The 22,833-nt window shown below is 42.7% G+C and overlaps 1 protein-coding gene across 10 annotated transcripts in view; it reads left to right on the top strand.

Moving 5' to 3' along the window:
- Positions 1 to 22,833, top strand: part of nfia (nuclear factor I/A) — a 516,334-nt gene that overhangs the window by 313,298 nt on the left and 180,203 nt on the right. For all 10 annotated transcript variants that reach the window (XM_068037192.1, XM_068037191.1, XM_068037196.1 and 7 more), the window contains one exon: positions 13,567 to 13,684. In XM_068037192.1, the coding sequence (XP_067893293.1) occupies positions 13,567 to 13,684 (118 nt within the window). The remainder of the gene's footprint in view (positions 1 to 13,566; positions 13,685 to 22,833) is intronic.

Below are 22,833 nucleotides of genomic sequence, written 5' to 3'. Positions count from 1 at the left end.
AAATGCTTGTAGTTGTCCTTCAAAGTGGCCAATCATCATCCTGTTTGTTAGATAAATGTGCATCGATTGTTTTTGATCATGACAATCCAGATGCAGAAGCATTACAAACAAATTCCCACCATACTGAATCTTTCATTTCCATCGATAACAGCATTGTTGGTCAACTCAATCAATAGTCTTTTCAGATTTATTTTTAATGAGATCTCACACTTGACAGTGTTGTGCTGAGTCTCACATATGGTATTCAGCAGTTGTATCTCATGAAATTCACCAGCTTCTGTCAGACCTCATGGAAGTTACTCAACCGTCAGCATGCCCAGATGATGGGGTCAGTCAAAAAATGGTTTCCATCTATACCATATTGTATATGTTCTTTGTTGTAGAACAAGTTTCCATAAAAGGCCCAAATTATTTAGTTAAAGATCAAAAAGTACAATATGTAACAATAGATTCTAAGCAGAGTGGAAAAATATTATTAATAGGACCATGGAAGAAATAAATTCTTGATGTATCAAGATAAAATCCCCAAGAAAAAGATATTCTTAACAATTGGTCAAACACTTGAGGCCACCTGCTAAAAACAGGACAATTCTTCAGTGCTTGACAGAGCTGTCAACACTGGGTGTTGCTTGCATAAGTCCAAAGGGATGTCCTGCCTAAGCTTTAATCCAAGTTGGGCATCTTGTTATTGCTGGTGAAAATCTTAAGATTTGCTCTTTTTAAAAATTATCCTTAGTGTAAACAGGTCACATTTCTTGTTAACCGCCAGAAGAGGACACTGGCAGTAGGAGGTCAATGAGCACCAGTCTGCGTGATTCAAAATATTTCTGCAAAGTCTACTCACATCCAAATGAGCAAATTTCAATTCTCACACATTTCAATACCCCATGCTTAGAATCTTATCTATTCACATTCACAATGGTAAATCTCCTTCAGATGCCATCTCTGTAACAGAGGATGGCAGTCTTAATGGTGAATCTCCCTTGATCCCACGCCAGCTGTAGAATCATCATCTTGACTTTGGACCATTCCTTGATATTGTGGCTCCGTGCACATTTCTTTTTTTCCCCTTCATCAATACACATATTAACTTCTTGCGATTCACAAATGATATTTCCAGAGTATCTGGTCTTTCTTTGGGCTATCTCAGCAGCTTTTTTTTGGTTTCACTAAGTTAAGCAGCTTGTCAGCATCATGCGTTCTGTAACATATCCACATTTCAAATGCATTTATTCTTTTCAGTGTTGCAGCATGGAGGGATGAGTTTCATATCCATATAAAGCCTTGACCAAATGTAGCATTTCATTTACTTAAAATGTTCAATTGTTGGTTGCTCCAAAAGTTTCATCTGTTTTTGCATTCTTGGTGTTGATTTTTAGCTTCTATTTCAACTTTTTGTCATTTATTGATGGCACTATCAGACTAGTTAGGAACATAGGACTTAGGAGCAGGAGTAGGCCGTTCGGTCCTTAGAGCCTGCTCATCAATTTGATAAGATCATGGCTGATCTGCTTGATGTCTCAACTCCACTTTCATGTCTGCCTCCCATAACCCTTGACTCCTTTGTCTGTCAAACATCTACCGAAATCAGCGTTGAATACATTCAGTGACCAGGCTTCCATTGCTTTCTGGGAAAGAGAATTCCACAGCCTAACAACCCTCTGAGAGAAAAATTTCTCCTCATCTCCGTCTTAAAAGGGAGACTTATTATTCTTAAACTGTGTCCCCTACTTCTAGTCTTACTCTCCAGAGGAAACACTCTCCCGGTATCCACTCTATCAAGTCCCCTTAGGATCCTATATGTTTCAATATAATCACCTCTCATTCTGTTCAACCTTTCTTCATAAGTCCTTCATCCCCTGAATTAGTCAAGTGAACCTTCTCTGAACTGCTTCTAATGCAATTATATCCTTTTTAAAATAAGGAGAACAAAACTGGACACACTACTCGTAATAAACGGCAACATTCCATTTGCCTTCCTAATCACTTGCTGTACCTGCATACTAATTTTTCGTGGTGCATGTACTAGGACATCAGATCCCTCTGTACCACTGAGTTCTGCAATCTCGTCCATTTAAATAGCATACTGCTTTTCTATTCTTGCTGCCAAAGTGGACAAGTTTACATGTTCCCACATTATACTCCATCTGCCAAATTTTTGCCCACTAACTTAACCTATCTATATCCCATATCCCTTTGTAGGCTCTTTACCTCCTCATGACAACTTACTTTTCTTCCTATCTTGGTGTCATCGGCAAATTTAGCTATCATACATTCGGTCCCTTCATCCAAGTCATTGATATACATTGTAAATAGTTGAGGCTCTAGCACTGATCCCTGTGGCACTCCACTAGTTACAGCTTGCCAACTCAAAAAAGACCCACTTATCCCTACTTTCTGCTTCCTGTTACCTTATGTTCTTATCTTGTGTAGTAACCTTTGATGTGGCACCTTATTAAATGCCTTTTGAAAATCCAAATCACTCACATCTACAGGGTTCCCTTTATCCACAAATTTAAACCTCCCGTTCAAACTGAACGTGAATTTCTGTCTTATGATTGCTGTCGCCTAGCGGCTCCTTTACCATGAGGTTATTGATTACTCCTGTCTCATTGCACATTACCCGGTCTAGACTAGTCTGCTCCCTGGTTGACTCTAGAACGTACTGCTCTAAGAAATTGTCCTGAATACACTCTATGAGCTCATTATTAAGGCAACCTTTGCCAATCTGATTCACCGAATCTATGTGTAGATTAAAGTCACCCATGACTATTGCGGTACCTTTCTTACATGCCACATTTCTTTCTGTATACTCTGTTCTACAGTGTATAAACTGTTAGGGGGCCTATACACTACTCCCAAAGTGACCTCTTAACTTTCCTATTTCTTATCTCTACCCAAACTGATTCAACATCTTGCTCTTTCGGGCTAAGGTCATCTCTCGGTACTGTACTAATGACATTCTTATTTAACAGAGCTACCCCACCACCTTTTCCTAGCTTCCTGTCTTTTCAAAATGTCAAATACCTTTCATATTCAGGTCCCAGCCTTGGTCATCTTGCAACCTGTCTCTGTAATGGCTATCATACATATTTATTTGTATCTGTGCTAACAATTCATTCATTTTGTTATTAAGGCTGGGTGTATTCAGATACAGAGCTTTTAACTTTATTTTTACCATTTCTGCAATCTCTGGCATTATCAGCTGGTGCACTTTTAAGTTTGTACGCTCTGTCCCTTCCTGCCACCCTCTGATTATCATTACCCAAATCGCTACCTTGTTGTTTCCTTTGATTTACCACATCTCTTCACACATGATCCCTTCCACCCCCACTGTTTAGTTTAAAGCCGTCTCTACCGCCCTCATTATACAACTCGCCAGAACACCGGTCCCAGCACACTTCAGGTGAAGACTCTCCCACTTTCCCCAGTACTGGTGCCAGTGCCCCATGAATCGAAACCCATTTCTCCCACACCAGTCTTTGAGCCACACATTCATCACTCTAATCTTATTTACCCTATGCCAAATTCCTCATGGAATCTGCTTTTTAATTTAGCCCCTAGCTGCTCATGCTACTTTTGAGGACCTCTCTGTCCAAGTCCGATATATGTCGTTGATACCCACGTGGACCACAACAACTGGATTCTCCTCCTCTTATTGCAAGGTCCTCTCCAGTCCTGAGCAGATGTCCTGCACCCTGGCACCGGGCAGGGAACACAGTCTTCTGGACTCTTGATCTTGGCTACAGAGAACTGGCCTGGATTTTAAGCAGCCCTAGAGATCTGTGGTGGAGCGGGGAGCGGCCTGAAAATGGCTCCGGATGAGGCCCACCATGGACCTTGATGCCGGCAGGGCCCAGCCTGATCCTCCCAGCTGCAGCAAGACACCATGGCGGCACCGCGCCCCCCCCCCCCCCCCCACCGCTGCTTGGCAACAGGACCCGTGTCACCATATTCAAATTAATAAAATTAATGCCTTTACATATACTTACCACAGATCTTGAGAGCCCGCCGCGATCTTCGGTGCGGCGGCCAAAACTCCCGTGCCTTCGGATCCCCATCCGGGGAAACAAAGTGCTACATTGGTGGGGAGGGGGGAGAAGGTAGGTTTATCAGTGCGGGATGTGGGGGGAAATGAGGTCAAATAAACATCATAGGTGTAGGGGATGGTGGGAAGGGTTGTACTTTAAACTTTGTGCAGTTTGTGGCCGGTAGGTCAGATGTTAAAGGTACGTGTTTTGGGGGGAAGGGCAAATAGTTAATGTAATTGTTATTGGGGGGATGGGAGAGGGGCAAGAGAAGTGTATTTATTTAATTTTATTGAATTTGTCTTTAAATATTTAAATAAGCTGGCAGGGCTGACTGCCCTTTAAAAATGGCGTTATCGCCTGAGCACAGGCAGCTGACGCCATTGCTCGGGATGGACGGCCTGCCCCCACCATGTGACTGGGGGAGCAGGCCCCCCCGAATATTTCAATGAACCACCATGCTTAAGATTGCGACGAGTCTTTGGTGTGTTTTGAGTTCGCCACCAAGATCAGCGGCGGGCTCATAGAATCCAGCCCAACTGTGTCTATACCCCTGACTATACTGTCTCCTACTACCACTACATTCCTATTTACTCACCCCCACTTGAATGGCTTCCTGTACCACAGTGCCATGGTCAGTTTGCTCATCCACCCTGCAGCCCTTGCTCTCATCCATAAAAGCTGAAAGAACCTCAAACCTGTTGGACAATTACAAGGGCTGAGGCCCCTCCACTTCTGTCTTCTCAATCCCCTTACCTGCCTCACTCACAGTCAGGCACCCTGTCCCTGACGGTGGTCTCTTTAATATTGTATCTTATCAGCACCTCATGCATAATTATTTCTGAACAGATATTGTACAGGGTTAAAATGTTTATCCTCAGTTCATTGTACTTTTGATCTTTATCCACTTCATGATCAAGTTACCAACTCATATGCATGTATCTTATACCTAGTCTGGAGTCTAGACTATTCAGATAGCTTTCTCTTCCAGGCCAGTAGATTTTAGGACATTGATGAGTCGACAGTGCCATGCCTGACCAAGCACCTTTTCATTATTCTGCTGTGCTTATATTTTTTCACTCACACAATGCCTGTGAACAGAGGATGCCTTCTCTTCTATTTTCTTTTGCAGAAATCATTTAGTTTTCATTGATCAATATTTTTGTGCACTAATTTGAATGTCTGAGCATTGATATAGCAAATTTCCATGCAAGTCCCTACAGTTCAGAAGTACAATTTCCTATTCTTTTCTTTCCACTCTCTTGGCTGAAGTGGCCATTTATCATATGTACCTAAATTTACCTGGTAGACCCTATGCTCTGGAATTCCCTTCTTAAACCTTCACCTTTCTCTCTCTTTGAAGACCCTCCTTAAAAACTACCTCTTTGACTAGGCTTTTAGTCACCCCTCCTAAAATATCCTTCTTTGACTTGGTGTCCATGTTTGTCTGACTATGCCTTTGTGAAGTGTATTGGTACATTTGTGTAGATTAAATGCACTATATAATGCAGGCTGTTGTATTGTGTAACTATCTTGGTGAGCCCTTCCCCGCCCCCCCCCCCCCCCCCATTCTCTAGTTGAGGGACACTGATGCCAATTGTACTACCCTCACAGCTACCCAAGATAACTTAATTGATGAAATATAGTTCATTACCACAGCAGCCTAAATCAGGAAGGAAGATCACAGAGATTTTATTAGATTCTGTGACAATTGGAGATGATGGCATAATGGATTTTTGTTTTGCCTGGGTCTGAATTAGGTGCAGGTTATTGAATGAAAGTCACTTCCGTTTGCAAATTGATGTTTTACTGTCATTTTGGACAGTGTGAACTTAGTTCAGGTTTGCGCATTTAAAACTTTATTGTCCTAAACAGAGACTAAAGGCCAGAATTTCCTCATGTCATAAACAGGGTTTCCTCTGAGCCTCCAGCAAAGTTATGGCATTGGAGCGGGAGAAACTGCGAGGAAATTCCAGGCATAAATTAGTGTCATTTAGCATTCATTGTTGAATTGCTATTACTGTAGAAGGTGCTTTATGGACACTAGAGTTGGATCATACAGTGTTAGGACAGTGCAAGGAAAACTTTGGAGATGGATAGCCCTACTGTGCCTGATCTTTAAGTCTTTAATGCTGGATGTACAGGAGTGTAACTGTGTTCTGTCCTTCAGCAAAGACATCACTCAGAATTTTGAAATTATATTCTGGGCTATTGTGCAGTTCTTAGAAATAGCTTATATTAAAAGAAGTGCCGAAACTACAAGAAAATTCAGTAAACAGTCTTGGGATTTTTTTTACTTCTTGACAACAACTTGTATTTATATATTACCTTTAATGTAGTAAAATGTCCTAAGGTGCTTCACAAGAGCATAATCAGACAACAAAAAACACCGAGCCAAAGAAAGAGGCATTAGAACATGTTACCGAACGCTTGGTAAATTAAGTAGGTATTAAGCTGCATCTTAAAGGAGGAGAGAGGTAGAGGCGGAGAGATTTGGAAATTCCAGAGCTTGGAGGGTGTCCAAGAGACCAGAATTGGAGGATTGTAGGCTGGAGGAGTCCACAGAGATAGGGAGGGGCAAGGACATGATGGGATTTGAACACGAGGATGAAAATTTTAAAATTGCGGCATTCGGTGACTGTGAGTTGATGCAGATCAGTGAAAGCAGGATGGAGAACAGGACTTGGTGCACGTTAGAATGGGGAAACATCTCAGAGACTACAATTATTTGTGTGTCTATCAATTATTAAAATTGATAGGTTAATAACAGTGTTCCATTTCAAAATGTATAGAAAATCCCTATGTCCATCCCTGTCAATGACTTCTTTCAATGTAAAAGTTTAACTACATTGTCTGTTAAACCTTTAGGTGGTGCAGTGTTAGAGGTTTCCATTGCTACATGTTCTGCTATTGTGCCATTGTTACATCTCTGAGGTGTCCAGTGTTAAATCATTAAAATTTAGATAGAGTTCCCACTTGGTTGTGCTGTTTTTTGGCACAATTTGCTTGAAATTGGCATGACCATGTGGAATTTTAAGCACAAATTATCTTCAGTACAAATGGAGTATCTGCGATCTTTTGTGCTAGTTTAAAAAATATCATGCTAGAATCAGGCCCTGCCCACAAAACTGGCCAGGCCCTCACCGTTGATTGCCATTTGGAGTTTCCTCCAATTGCACTCGTTTGCAGGCCTATGAGGAGTCTGTAAATGTTAATTTGGTTCCTTTGGGCACCAGGACCAGTACCCAATATAACTAACAAATGGTTTGGGATATTTTAAAAAAATTAATTTTCTGTAATTTAAGAATCGGGTTACTAACAGGTGCTGGAACACTAATTATAAATGCATATCTTTTTTGATAAACTCTTTCAGCTGTATTGATCAAATTGCACAAGTTACCACTCTTAAATAGCTCAAGGAATAATTTTATAAACATTTTTATTCAAAAAGGGTACATTTTAAAATGCTGCCCAATTGCACTGGTGCTTGGCTTGTGTAACATTCTGTGATATGCAAATGAGTTTTAGTAAAAACTCAAGGGGGAAAAAAACACACTTCTCAAAACTAGTGAAATTTTGAGCACAATTTGTACCTGGATCGTCGATTGCAGCCGAAGCAGAAATTCTGCTCCCAGGTTTCCTTCCACACACAGGTATGTTTCCTCCTTCCCTCTGCTGGATGAGATTGGATCACCACCTCCTGTTAAGGCATTTCCTACACTACTTGTGTGCACCACCAAGGGAGCCCAGCTAGTTTTTAATTCTGTTAATGTTACTTGAAAAATGAAATGGTTATCTATTTGAGTCTATAGCATAGGTGCTTTGCAGTGACTTTACTTCAGGCTTTGATTTTGCAATACATCCCCATTCTACTGAACCTCGCTCAATCAATAACCTATTAGAGCTGCACAAAAATCTCCATGAAGTTGGTGGTTTATTGTGTTAGTAAATGGAACTCAAGATAATTGTTTGGTCAATAGCTACCAGTAATTTTAGAAATGGGTTGCAAACATTCTTCTTCAGGCCAGAAATTGATCTTGTACTGCAGTGCAGTGATTACAAAATGAATAAATGACTGCACATCACAGTAAAACACTTGGTCAGGGGTGGTGGGGATCTTATTCAGATTATAGAATGTATACTCTTGCCACTCTCTCCTAACAGCCCAGCTGAGATTGCTTACTCCGTATGTGCAGAAAAGCAGCTGCTAACACCGTAGTATCAGTGCATTAACTTGCATGATGCCTACCAATTTGGATTTTTCTGTCCCAGTTTTCTTCACCCCGCTTTTTAAAAAAATATTGATTCTTGCTCACATGTGGTTACACAGGCACTGTCAGCCACCTTGCTTCATGTTGTGAGCACAATTATTGAATGTCAGCAGACTGTTTCAGCACAGAGAACATTTTCATTGACCCAGTCTTTTCCTCACCTGATATCTGTGCACAGGCACTTCATATCGCGAACCACTAAATAGCAATCAGGAGTGAAACCTGAACTAAATGTTCTCTCCTGTCTCTAGCCCTGAGGTGTTGGGGTTATTCTATCCCAATTGCTGTCTCATCTTAGATCATCTAACTCAGCACTGATCAGCAATTGGTTTAGACTATTTGTAAGATATAGTTATCCTTCTACAGTAACTTTAGGTTGTTTAAGTTAGAGCACAAACATTGAATTGGCAGACTACTCAATCAATTGTCATGAATTAATGATGGATCTAAATTGGCTTTAAGAGGCTTCTTTTATTTGGAGTGGCCCGAGGCCCGTAATGCAGGTAATTGGTAAATTTGAAAAGAGTAGGAGGGAAGACGAAATAAAATATGTATTAGTGGTTAGGTAATGACAACTTTGGATTTTAAAACTTGTAAATTGTAGGAGCACTGATTGAATTCCACAGTTTTGAGGTCCTGGGAAGGAGAGAGTTAGCGTACAAACGTGTAATGAGTCTTGATTTCAATGCAGTAAGGATCCCTATCTCTGCTTGGCAGTTCTGGCAGCTTGCGGCAGTGTCTAATGTAGTGTAGTTAGGAAGTCTACAGAGAAAAGAGTAGCTGGCATTGAGAACAACGGTGCAATATGAGATAAAACTGATCAAACCTTGCAATATTTCAGTAAACTGTATCAAAATACATGCAATGATCTTTAATTTAAGATAATTTAAGATTTTTATAATGGAAGTTGTAAAGAAATTCCTCGTCTGAAGGGGTTAAGTTACCAAACCAAAGTAATCCTGTCAATTTTAATTAGTATACATTTATTTTACGGTGGAAAAGTGGCCATTTGTCAAATATTTTACAGCTTTAGCACCTGAGGAGAAAACTTGTGAAGCCACAAAAGGTCAACCTTGAAACAATCTGCTTCCTAAAGGTTGTTTTTTAAAAAATCTTTCTTGACTTTCTAAGGAGTTTAATATGAACAGCTGCGGGGAACAGTTTTCTTTTGTTTGTCACTCTTTGACTGTTAATTGACCAACTGCTGTACAAGGTGGCTCCTGCATTAGTCAAGATTTTTCTGAAAACACTTCCACTTTTTAATGTTTCTTTACATACTGGTGATATAAACTGTCATGACAGTGCAGTTGCACAGCAAGTTGATACGCCTGGGTAAAATGATGTAGAATGTTAGAATGTGAAGTTTTACCCACAATTCCTTGCATGACTAATTGATGTCTTTGGACATGATGTGAAAGAGTGGAGGTCAGATACTTGTGCAAAGTGAAGGAGGGAAAAGTCTTGAGACTGAATCATTCAATGCCAATCTCCTTTGCCTTCCAGTGGTCAGCTTAAGAACAACAGCAGCAGATTTCTAGGTGTAAAATGGCTGCCTACTTTCCTGGGTCATGGAGGCATTAGTGGTCCTCGTGCAGGGGGAGGAGTGTGCATATGTGTATCTGTTTGTAGGAGGTGTGGATCAATAACTCTGAACTTGAAAAAGAATAAAGGCAGCTTAATTTTAAGTTGAAATTGGAAAGGAAAGCAAACTAGATTCCAAAATGTTTATTTATGTCATGGAGCAGTAATTAGTTGTATTCTAATATCTTTAGCATGATTTTTCCTTTACTGGTCTGCAGCAAAACTCCATTGCCATATTTAGGGCCTAATTGCCATGATTGAGACAAAGCCAGTTTTCTTCCAGCAAAAAAAAGGTAAACATTAAGTAGGAGGTTGCTCTGACCACTACCTGCAACCTTGTCTAAGCCTCACTGGCAGTTCCTTAATATAACTGTGAGCACAGTTTGGAAGGTGGGCAGGTGTGTTTCTGAGAATCTGATCAGGTGCTTATATATATGTATGTCCTTATTATAACGTATGTACATACACACCAGTCAAGATTTCTGCTTCTGTACTCACCAGCCTGCTATTTTCTGCCCATGCATTATACTGGGCAACAAGTTTATGGACTGGGGAGTGTAGAAACAGAAAACCTTGTCATCGTGTTTGAAGTGCTTGTAATGTTTAAGGTGCACTATATATGCTGCATGGGATACAGTGCATGTTTACTGTGCAGTCCAAGATTGGTAAAATGCACATTATTCTGATTTAAAACTAAAAAGGAATTTGTGATAAAGTTAGAATTCGAATATGAATAGCTATCATATAAGTATTTGTTGCGAATTTGTTTTTAAACACAATTATGAAGCTATTGTCATGCTAGGCCCCCACCTGCCAAGAAGGAGGCACATTAATTTTGTCATGAGCATTGATTTTAAACTGTTACTGGAGTGAGGGGAGGACTTGTTGAATAGATCAGCCTTGGCTGGAAAAGACAGTTGCATATTAACAGAAGGTGTTTGGAAGGACAAAGCAGCCATTCTGTGACATTCAACCCACAATGGACTTTTGATCACCAGACGTTGAAGGTGGGGGAGAGCTCGCATTCCAGGTTAACTGCTAAGATGGCCGAATACACAAACGGACATGGTCCAACCAGCTAGTCACATGACTAACCTGCTGAGCAACCTGAGTTTTTTGAATTTGTGCAAACAGTTTGGGCAGAAAGCTGTTTGCTCCTGGACTGAGAAGATATCTCTCCTGTTTGCTCCCATCTCTTTCTCACAAGCCTCTGAATCCATTGAAGACACATGAATGTGCATAGATAGGCTGCAGAGCTGGGCTGAGAGATGGCAAATGGAGTTTAATGTGGAGAAGTGTGAGGTGATTCACTTTGGAAGGAGTAACAGCAATGCAGAGTACTGGGCTAATGGGAAGATTCTTGGTAGTGTAGATGAGCAGAGAGATCTTGGTGTCCAGGTACATAAATCCCTGAAAGTTGCTACCCAGGTTAATAGGGCTGTTAAGAAGGCATATGGTGTGTTAGCTTTTATTAGTAGGGGGATCGAGTTTCGGAGCCACGAGGTCATGATGCAGCTGTACAAAACTCTGGTGAGGCCGCACCTTGAGTATTGCGTGCAGTTCTGGTCACCGCATTATAGGAAGGATGTGGAAGCTTTGGAAAGGGTGCAGAGGAGATTTACTAGGATGTTGCCTGGTATGGAAGGAAGGTCTTACGAGGAAAGGCTGAGGGACTTGGGGTTGTTTTCGTTAGAGAGAAGGAGGAGGAGAGGTGACTTAATAGAGACATACAAGATAATCAGAGGGTTAGATAGGGTGGATAGTGAGAGTCTTTTTCCTCGGATGATGATGGCAAACACGAGGGGACATAGCTTTAAGTTGAGGGGTGAAAGATATAGGACAGATGTCAGAGGTAGTTTCTTTACGCAGAGAGTAGTAGGGGCGTGGAACGCCCTGCCTGCAACAGTAGTAGACTCGCCAACTTTAAGGGCATTTAAGTGGTCACCGGCCGTCCATGTCTCCGTTATAAAGACGTCTGCAAACGCGACATGAAATCGTGTGACATTGATCACAAGTCGTGGGAGTCAGTTGCCAGCATTCGCCAGAGCTGGCGGGCAGCCATAAAGACAGGGCTAAATTGTGGCGAGTCGAAGAGACTTAGTAGTTGGCAGGAAAAAAGACAGAGGCGCAAGGGGAGAGCCAACTGTGCAACAGCCCCAACAAACAAATTTCTCTGCAGCACCTGTGGAAGAGCCTGTCACTCCAGAATTGGCCTTTATAGCCACTCCAGGCGCTGCTTCACAAACCACTGACCACCTCCAGGCGCGTATCCATTGTCTCTCGAGATAAGGAGGCCCAAAAGAAAGAGGATAGACATATGGATGAAAATGGAATAGTGTAGGTCAGATGGTCGGCGCAACATCGAGGGCCGAAGGGCCTGTACTGCGCTGTAATGTTCTAATGTTCTAATGAACCCCGAGAGAAAAATCTCCTACAGTGAACAAGGTTTAAGAAGAATACTGGGCCCCAACGAAAAGCAAGATCTACCTACAATCAAGGACTCTACAGTGAGCTCGAAGAACCGTAACAACAACTCTTCAGATATGACTCAAACCTCTCCATTTTATCTTTCTCCTGCTCTTTTCTGTCTCTTACACGTGTGTATCGCGTATGCATGCTAGCGTGGACGCAGCATTTATCCATAGGCATTAACCGAATTAGTTTAATTAAGTTTAATAAATTTCAACTTTTCTTCTTTAAACCTAAGAAAGCCTGTTTGTGCTGGTTTCTTTGCCTTATAATTGGAAAGTGGTGAACAAGGATTCACCAAGGGGGACTAGTAAGACGAGGTGAAGGCTGAAAGGGAACCCTAGACCTCTTTCTCACCTGATCATAACACTATGCTTTAAAGGATTGATAAAACCATATGATTTTATTACATGTAAACTATGTACTTTAAAAGTGCCCTATTTCTTGATTTATGTCAGTTCTCAAATATTATTAGTCCAGGCATATTATGATACGATACTTCAGTAAGGCAGCCCAATGCTTGAGTTCTTTCGCAATGAAGGTAGTCTTAATTATGTTGAGTCCCTTTTTAACTTATGAAAAGATTATTTTAGACCTTTGCACAATTATTGTTCAAATCTTGCCTTTATTTGCTTTATTTTATTCACATAAGATTTATAAAATTATTTTTACGAAGTTGGAATGAGTAATATGATTGTCATATAGCTTTTGTCTTTGGCAGTTTTTAATTCGGGACAATGCTAAGCAACAAAAAGAATACTGTCATTTTAATATAAAAGTGATTAATGTCTTTAAAAGCAAATGTCCTTACTATTCAGGCCTAAAGAAGCAATAGGTAAGACCTTAAGCTTAGGCATTTGAGATTGCAGCTATGATTGATTTTCTTTGAAGTCAATGGGACTGTGATGTGGCTATTTTTCCTGGTGCATTATTGCACACACTGCATCAGCTTTCTCGCTGTAAGGTGTCTGAATTGTGATGGACCTGATCCCAGGTCAAATTCTGTCCTAATCAGTCATGCTACTTCTTACTGTTGCCACACGTTTACAGGATGTCATTCATTTTCTTATTAAAAGACTGCCCAGTGCAAGATGCCTAAAGTGAGCTTACTGTAATATAACGCAAATCCATCGTAAATTTTAGTAGTTTTCTGAAAAGTCACAAATTTTTTTCTTTTCAAAATAAATGATATTTGTTTTTATCTTTACATCTTCCAGCACCAATAGCTGCCGGATCAGGCCCGAATTTCTCCCTCTCAGATTTGGAGGGATCTTCATATTATAGCATGAGCCCTGGGGCCATGAGGAGGTCTTTGCCCAGCACGTCCTCGAGCAGGTAATTAAAGGATTTATACTGAATCATGAAGTAACCTTTGAGAGTGCAGTTACTAAAAGGTAATTATTGTAAAGTGAAAATAAAATATTCTCCAAGATAAAGCCTTAGATTGTTTGAAATGGGTATGATGAAGTAGATGTTACAAAATAATCTGAGACAAATGTCTATAGGAGTTTCAGTCATTGGAAACTGGACTTTACCTTTTGGATGACCTGAGGTGAAGAGGATGCTACAACTGAGTGTTTAAAGCAACATACCATGACTGTCAAAAAACAATATCACATGTAAATTCTGTTTGCACAGTCTTATCTGATAAGACTCCAGAATTTAGATCAGTCCCTTCATTTTTACTCACGAATTTCTCCACTACCCCTAAAAATACATTCAAGTAATGTGCCACATAATGATTTTTGATAGTGGTACTAAAGGTGTTCATTATCAGGCTCCTGTTTTACTATGAATCTGAATTACATGCCAAATTTAGACCATTATGCAGATTAAATGCTACCCAGATCTCTTTAAAGAATGCTGCACAGGCCACAGGTCTTAGTATGCTAATTCTTGGTTCTTTTTCAACAACCCTTTCATTAATCATGCATGGTGATTCATGAACTCTCGGTATAGTGCCATCTTTTGATTGTTAATATTTCATTGAGTTTTGCTTCTGTGAAATATTGGGAACCATTTTAGAATTTTTCTGAAATTCTTATTAATTACGCTCGCCCTGTGTCTCCTTCGTTTGAAGAACGCCATACAATTTGTTCCAAAACAGGTTAGCATCACAAATGGAAATGCAGGCTTACAGTATCAGTGTATTCTCTTTAATGCTAAGTGAGAATTTGGGCCTCTGAATGAGTTATTGGGCCAGAATTTGCTGAAAAAATAATGGTGTGTGAACAAAGCCCATCATAATTAATGTGCAAATCGGCGAGGAAATGAAAAGGAAGAGCTACCCAGTGAATTTCAAGTTCCCACAAGTTGCTGGTGATTTGTGCTGTTTTGCTGTTGGCTTTGTGAAAATGGCACCTTGCCCTTAACCGCCCCATATGTTTCATGAAGTTGCTGCATTTGCACATCATTGCCCATGAAACTTGCCACAGAAAGTTAAGTCCAGTAATTAACGAGGTAAGTACCCTTTAATATGATAATTATTAATGATTGGCAATCAACCTCTTTTGTCCAGAAAATAAACAAATAAAAAGTGTGAAGTTTCATTCCTTTAGGTTGTGAATTGTTCGAGGTTTTAAAATTGTCACGTCTTTTTCTTAATTTTTTTTTCTTACTTTTTCTGTTTATCTCTTAATCCAATCTTTCTTTCTCTCTCTTTATTTCTGTTTCTGTACCTGGTTTGACATTGGATTCACCTACTCTAATTCATCCTACTTCTGAGTCCATTCCTCTGTTTACTTCTCAATCCTTTAATCCCTTTGTTAAGGATTAACATTGTCAATTGCCTGTTGTCCCCGCTGTGCTGCTGTTGGCTTGTACTTCCAGCAATTTTGTGGGCAAAATTTTTGTAAAGTTAGATGTGTACAACCAAGTCTTAACTAACGGAGCATGTTGCAAGATGCCCCATTCGAGCATAATCTGAGCCATTAAATATTTTAAGAAAACTGCTTTATTAGTGGATTTTATTTTGTATAATTTCTTGCTCTGTGCCACAATGTGAATCTCATTATGGTCAGGATGTTACCTTTGCGTTTCCCCATTCCACCACTGATGTGCCATTTGTAGTGTATTCCCATTATAATGTTGTTTACCAGTATCTCTCTTGATGTGCAACACCATTAGGATCCCTCTAACTACATGCTACTCTCTCATTACACAACTGTTCAGATCTTTCATTGTGTGCACCAGCAGTGAGGTTTCTTGCACTACATACTACCATTGGAATCCCTATTTTCTGTGTTTCTAGCTTTGGGATCTATCTTGCAGTGTACCACCATTGGAATCCCTCTTAAACCCACCCACTGGGATATCGCCAACTACATACAACTGCCGGGTCCACTCTCTAGTTGTATACTACCTTTAGGATCCTCTCATTCCATACTACTGTTGGCATCCTTCTCATTGTGTATCACTATTCAGACCCCGTTTGCTGCATACCACCATTAAGAATGCTCTTGCTGTATGTTGCACATTGAGATTCATCCTACCTATGCACCAGCTTTGCAATCTATCTATTTATGTATCACGCATCAGAACGTCACTGAGCATAGCTGCAGTGATTCTACTGACACTAACAGGTATGTACTTGGTACCAGGATTGCAGAAGACAAAATGCCCAAAATTCTCTGAATGCAACATTTTTCTCTCCCTGTATTTTCTGGGTCACTTCGCAGCATGCATTATCCATAACAAAGAGGACAAGTGCCCCATGCCTCTACTGCTGGTGCACTGAATCCAGCCACTAGCATTAAGTGGTATACAAAAGTAGCCAGGTGTAATAGGCTATCCCCCCTTCCCTTCCCCCCACCCTTCAACCCCACCCACCAATCATTTTTTCACCCTGACAGAGGGTTTGTCCTTCCAGTCAGTAGCTCTCAATATTGATGTACCTAGAACTTGTAGCTCATCACATGGAATAAGTTTAACATATGTGTGCTATATTGGATAGACCCCAGAAATGGGTGTGGGATTGCAATGTGTGATTATCCTAAGCCTGTGGTGTGCTGCCTGCTCATTATCATGAATGCTGCATGCAGCCAGTGCTAAGCGTTTTATCATTGGCTGCATGCATTGGCGGGAGGCCCCATTTTGTTACTTAAAGCTAGCCTGCACCTCTTGAAGGAAAGATGCAATGTGGCTGCTGGGGGTGCTGACATAATTCAGAATAGTGCTGACCATGGAAGAGAGCATGCACTAAGGTTTTCTGATGCTGCACTGGAGGTCTTGGTGGAGGAGGTGGAAAGGAGAAGAGATGTCCTGCATTCACAAGGGTGCAGGAGGGCCTCCAGAAACATTGGGCCGGAATTTTACGTTGGGCAGGAGGCCCCCGCACACCGGCTAAAAAGTCGGGGGGCAAGCCTGCCTGCGCCGGGCCTGGGAGCCACGCCAGGATTTTATGTGGCCCAGGCCCTTAATTGGCCTTGGGCGGGACTTCCATCCCTCTGAGGCAGTAAGTCCCTCCTCCAAGAGCTGCTGGCCAATCAGTGGGCCGGCAGCTCACAGTCCCAGCAGTGCCATTGGGAGCAGTGGCCTATGCTGGCACTGCACCCAGCCACAGCAGCAAGAGGGACGCCAACCCAGAAAAAAGGTAAGTCTCTGGACCCTCGCTGGGGACAATCGGCCAGGCAACGGCGAGTCAAGGGAGCTCGGTTGGGGGGTGGAGGGGAGAGGGGAGTGTACTGTAGTGTAGTGTAGTGGGGACAGTTGGGCTGTGGGCGGGGAGCCGTCCTTGTGGGGCACAGGATACCCGATCAGGAGCCCCCAGCCCACAAGGAGGCTGCCAGATTTCAGTTGGTATCCTCTTGGGGACCTCAGCCACTCGCCGACTGCTGGTAAAATACCAGCGGTGGTGGGAGGAGGCCCTGAAGTGGCAGTTATTTGGCCACTTAAGGGCCTTGATTGGCCTGGGGCGGGCGGGCCGTTTCACGCTACCGCCGCTCCTCATAAATTTGCAGCAGGGGCGCGAAGGCATTGGGAACAGCATTCCCCACCTCCCACTCACTTTTACGACCCCTACCCCATCCCCGCCACCAGCCCGCTCCTGTGGGGGTGGGGAGGGGTGGCACGTGAAATTCCGGCCACAGTGAGAAGGCGGTAGAAGCAATTAGCTGTGGAGATCAATGCCAGGAGTTTAGTCCAGGGGTCCTGGATGCAGTGTAGCAAAATGTTTAATGACCTTATACGAGTGGTGAAGGTCGGTGAATGCAGCTTCAAATGTCATATCCTGCCAACTGAACCCGTAGCCTTAGCCAATGCTCAAATCACCACACCCCCATCACTCATCTACCAGCAATCACTGGTTACGTAACATTACTATGTTACATATCCCTCTCACCCTTTTAGCACTGCTGCAAACTCCCATATCTCACAGCTTACACATACCGTCAGTTATTCAACCATGACAGCCACATAACCCAAGCATGACACTCATTGACACAATTTTGTCTCTTGCAGGAGAAGCTGGAAACAGCAGAAACTAACTGGAAGGGGGAGAGGCGCACCTGTATGTTTTAATCCCCATGGAAGAGATGGGCTGGCCATTATTGGAAGGGCTATTGCTGAGGCGGTGGCCACCAGTAGAGCTTAACCCATTGAAGATGACTGTGTCCTCATATCTAATACTGTGTCAGCCGTGGCTCAGTTGGTAGCACTTTTGCCTCTGAGTCAGAAGGCTGATACTTCAGTGCAGTACTGAGGGAGTGCTACACTGTCAAACGTGCTGTCTTTTGGATGAGACTTTAAACCAAGGCCCTGTTTTCCTTCTCAGGTAGACATTAAAAATCCTCCGGCAATATTTCGAAGAAGAGCAGTGGAGTCATCTCCGGTGTTCTGGCCAATATTTATCCCTCAATCAACATCATAAAAACAGATTATCTGTTCTTGCTGTGTTCAAATTGGCTGCCACAGTTCCTACATGACAGCAGTGACCACATTTCAAAAGTACTTGGTTGGCTATAAAGTGCTTTGAGATGTTCAGAGGCCATGAAAAGTGCTATATAAATGCAAGTCTTTTCTTTCTAATCCTCCTTCTCACATCCCATTGGCTCTTCATCCCACAATCTTTGCTGACTGAGAAACTGCAGATGGTGTAAATATGTACTTCTTACTTTCCCTGCATCATAATTTTACCCTTGCACCTTTTTTTTTTCAGATACCCACAAAGTGCAACCTAGGGAAGAGGGTGGTGTAGTGGTAATGTAACTAGTAATCCAGAAGCTGAGCCTAATTCCCTGGGGACAGGGGTTCAAATCCCACCACAGCAGCTGGTGGAATTTAAACTCAATTGATAAATAAAAATCATAAAAACACAAGAACTAGGAGCAGGAGTAGGCAATTCAGCCCCTCGAGCCTGCTCCGCCATTCAATACGATCATGGCTGATCTCATCTCAACCTCAACTCCACTTTCCTGTCTGTTCTCCATCACCCTTCAACTAATTAAAAATCTGTCTCTCTCCTCCTTAAATTTACTCAATGTCCCGGCATCCACCGCACTCTGGGGTAGTGAATTCCACAGACTTACGACGCTTTGAGAGAAGTAATTTCTCCTCATCTCTGTTTTAAATCTGCTACCCCTTATCCTGAAACTATGACCTCTCATTCTAGATTGCCCCACCAGAGGAAACATCCTCTGTACGTCTACTTTGTCAATTCCCTTAATCATCTTACATACCTCAATTAGATCTCCTCTCATTCTTCTAAACTCTAGAGAGTAAAGGCCTAAACTGCTCAATCTCTCTTCATAAGACAAACCCCTCATCTCTGGAATCAATCCAGTGAACCTCCTCTGAACTGTCTGCAATGCTACTATATCCCTCCTCAAGTAAGGGGACCAAAACTATATGCAATACTCCAGGTGCAGTCTCACTAATGTCTTGTACAGTTGCAGCAACATTTCCCTACTTTTATACTCTATTCCTTTAGCAATAAATGCCAAAATTCCATTTGCCTTCCTTATTACCTGCTGCACCTGCATACTAGTTTTCTGCGATTCTGAATCTGGAATTAAAAGCTAGTTTCTGTAAAGGTGCCATGAAACTATCATTGATTGTTGTAAAAACCCAGCTGGTTCACTAATGTCCTTTAGGGAAGTAAATCTGCCACCCTTACCTGGCCTGGCCTACATGTGACTCCAGACCCACAGCAATGTGGTTGACTTTTAACTGCCCTCTAAAATGGCCTAGTAAGCCATTCAGTTGTCAAGGGCAATTAGGAATGGGCAACAAATGCTGGCCTTTCCAGCGATGCCCACTTCCCATGAAAGAATAAAAAAAAGCCAGGCAGTAGAGGAAGACCGTGATGATGACACTAGTTCGGCCTCAGCTGGAGTATTGCGTCCAGTTCTGGGCACTGCACTTTAGGAAAGACGTGAGGGCATTGGAGAGAGTACAGAAAAGGTTCACAAGAATGATTCCAGGAATGAGGAATTTCAGTTATGAAGATAGATGGGTGAAGTTAGGACTGTTTTCCTTGGAGAAGAGAAGGCTGAGAGGTAATTTGATAGAGGTATTCAAAATCATGAGAGGTCTGGACAGAGTAGATAGAGAGTAACTGTTCCCACTCGTGAAAGGATCGCGAATGAGAGGGCACAGATTTAAAGTATTTGGTAAGAGAAGCAAAAGTGATATGAGGATAAACTTTTTCACACAGCGAGTGGTTAAGTTCTGGAATGCACTGCCTGAGAGAGTGGTGGAGGCAGGTTCAACTGAAGCATTGAAAAGGGATTTAGACTGTTATATGAAAAGGAAGAATGTGTAGAGTATTGGGGAGAAGGCAGTGGAATGGAACTGAGGGAATTGCTCTTTCAGACAGCCAGTGCAGACACGATGGGCTGAATGGCCTCCTTCTGCACCGTAATGATTCTGTGATTGTGATTCTGAAGACACACTGTCACTTGATTTCACACTTGCAACCACTAGCTCAGATACTGACACTGGCCGTATCTTAGAGGATGGCATAGAGGCAGAATCTGCATTTAGTGAGACACTGGGCACAAGTATGGTGCCACCAGGGCAGGAGACAAACATAGAATTATTATTTAGAATTATTAGAACATTACAGCGCAGTACAGGCCCTTCGGCCCTCGATGTTGCGCCGACCTGTGAAACCATCTGACCTACACTATTCCATTTTCATCCATATGTCTATCCAATGACCACTTAAATGCCCTTAAAGTTGGCGAGTCTACTACTGTTGCAGGCAGGGCGTTCCACGCCCCTACTACTCTCTGAGTAAAGAAACTACCTCTGACATCTGTCCTATATCTATCACCCCTCAACTTAAAGCTATGTCCCCTCGTGTTTGCCATCATCATCCGAGGAAAAAGACTCTCACTATCCACCCTATCCAACCCTCTGATTATCTTATATGTCTCTATTAAGTCACCTCTCCTCCTCCTTCTCTCCAACGAAAACAACCTCAAGTCCCTCAGCCTTTCCTCGTAAGACCTTCCCTCCATACCAGGCAACATCCTAGTAAATCTCCTCTGCACCCTTTCCATAGCTTCCACATCCTTCCTATAATGCGGTGACCAGAACTGCACGCAATACTCCAGGTGCGGTCTCACCAGAGTTTTGTACAGCTGCAGCATGACCTCGTGGCTCCGAAACTCGATCCCCCTACTAATAAAAGCTAACACACCATATGCCGTCTTAACAGCCCTATTAACCTGGGTAGCAACCTTCAGGGATTTATGCACCTGGACACCAAGATCTCTCTGTTCATCTACACTACCAAGAATCTTCCCATTAGCTCAGTACTCTGCATTCCTGTTACTCCTTCCAAAGTGAATCACCTAGTGTAGGTGCCAGCTCACTGGAGGGAGAGGTCACACACGGGTTATACTTGTGGCTAACAGTATTCAAAGGGGCTTGCCAGGTGTCACAGCAGTCCAGAAATCTGTCCTCCAACAAATTACTAGGATTGCTGAGGCATGACCCAATGGAAGGCAGCATTCCTCTTCCCACCCCTCCCACTCCACCAGTTCCCTGTTTTAGTGTGCCAGCCAGCAAGTCCGTGCCACTGCCACCCATGCTAAGATGGTGCAGTCTGAAGCCAAACCTTTTAGGCCCAGAGCTGCTTGAGGTTGTTCTCCAAAGCCATCTGCAGTATCCTCCACTGAAAGTCAGCAGCCTTCCACCAACCATGCTGCAACAGAGGATTCAGATGGGACTTCGATAGGCCAAACTACAGAAAAAGGCTGATGGGTGTAGACAACAAAATACTTCGTACATTGAGAAGCATGCCAGAAAGCCTGCAGTCAGTGTCAAGGATCATGGAGGAGGCGATCATTAACTTAACACAGTTTTGCACAGAGTTTGGAGTCAATCCTTTCCAGCGTGGAACTGGTGACCAACTCCATCAACACACCCGTGGACCTAACCATGATGTAACAGCTAATGATCAATACCTGAGCCTCCATTGCAGCACAAGCAGCTGCCACCAAAAGTCAGTGTTCTGCAGTGGAAGCTCAGCCTGTTGTTGTGCTTGCTGCCAAGTCAGCTCAAACTGCTGCCATCATACCTGTGGCTAACAGTATTCAAAGGGGCTTGCCAGGTGTCACAGCAGTCCAGAAATCTGTCCTCCAACAAATTACTAGGATTGCTGAGGCATGACCCAATGGAAGGCAGCATTCCTCCTCCCACCCCTCCCACTCCACCAGTTCCCTTTTTTAGTGTGCCAGCCAGCAAGTCCGTGCCACTGCCACCCATGCTAAGATGGTGCAGTCTGAAGCCAGGCCTTTTAGGCCCAGAGCTGCTTGAGTTTGTTCCCCAAGGCCATCTGCAGTATCCTCCACTGAAAGTCAGCAGCCTTCCATCAACCATGCTGCAGTCACTGGTGTCGCACTTCATAGGAGCACTAGGGTAGGCGAAGCCACTCGGAAAACAGGAATGCACAAGAGTAATTAGTTAACTTTTGTATATGGCATGATTTCATTTATAAATTTGGTTTGCAATGTTTATTTGGTGTTGGCTTTTATTTTTGCATTGTGGCCGAAAGGATGATCAGTGATAGAGGAAAGGTAAGGAGCGTGTGTCAGTTGGTGAATGGAGAATTGGGTTGTAATTACTAGCATCGCACTTGAATTACATCTTCACGTACAGCCTGTACAGAAAAGGGCTGTCCAGATTGGAGCCTCCCTTCATCTCCTCCTCCTCATGCTCCTGATCCTCAGCTTCTCACGTTATAGTTGGTGGCAACAGTCCTTGCCTCATGATGACGAGGTTGTGTAGCCTCTACAGTGCCATCACAAATCTTGAGACCTTCTCAGCTGAGTAATGCAGCACTCGCCTAGTGTGGTCCAGGCAATGGAAAGGTCGTTTCAGCACGCCAATAGTCTGCTGTACCACATTTCTTGTGGCAGCATGGCTCTCATTGCATGGCTGCTGCACACATGTGGATTGTTTGCAAACTGGAGTCATGAGCTATGTTATCAGCGGCTAGCCTTTGTCTCTCAGTAGCCACCTTTGGTTTCTCATGGCTA

Source organism: Heterodontus francisci, chromosome 8 (assembly GCF_036365525.1).
Source record: "Heterodontus francisci isolate sHetFra1 chromosome 8, sHetFra1.hap1, whole genome shotgun sequence".
Taxonomy (NCBI): domain Eukaryota; kingdom Metazoa; phylum Chordata; class Chondrichthyes; order Heterodontiformes; family Heterodontidae; genus Heterodontus; species Heterodontus francisci.
This window is presented reverse-complemented; position numbering and strand designations above follow the sequence as displayed.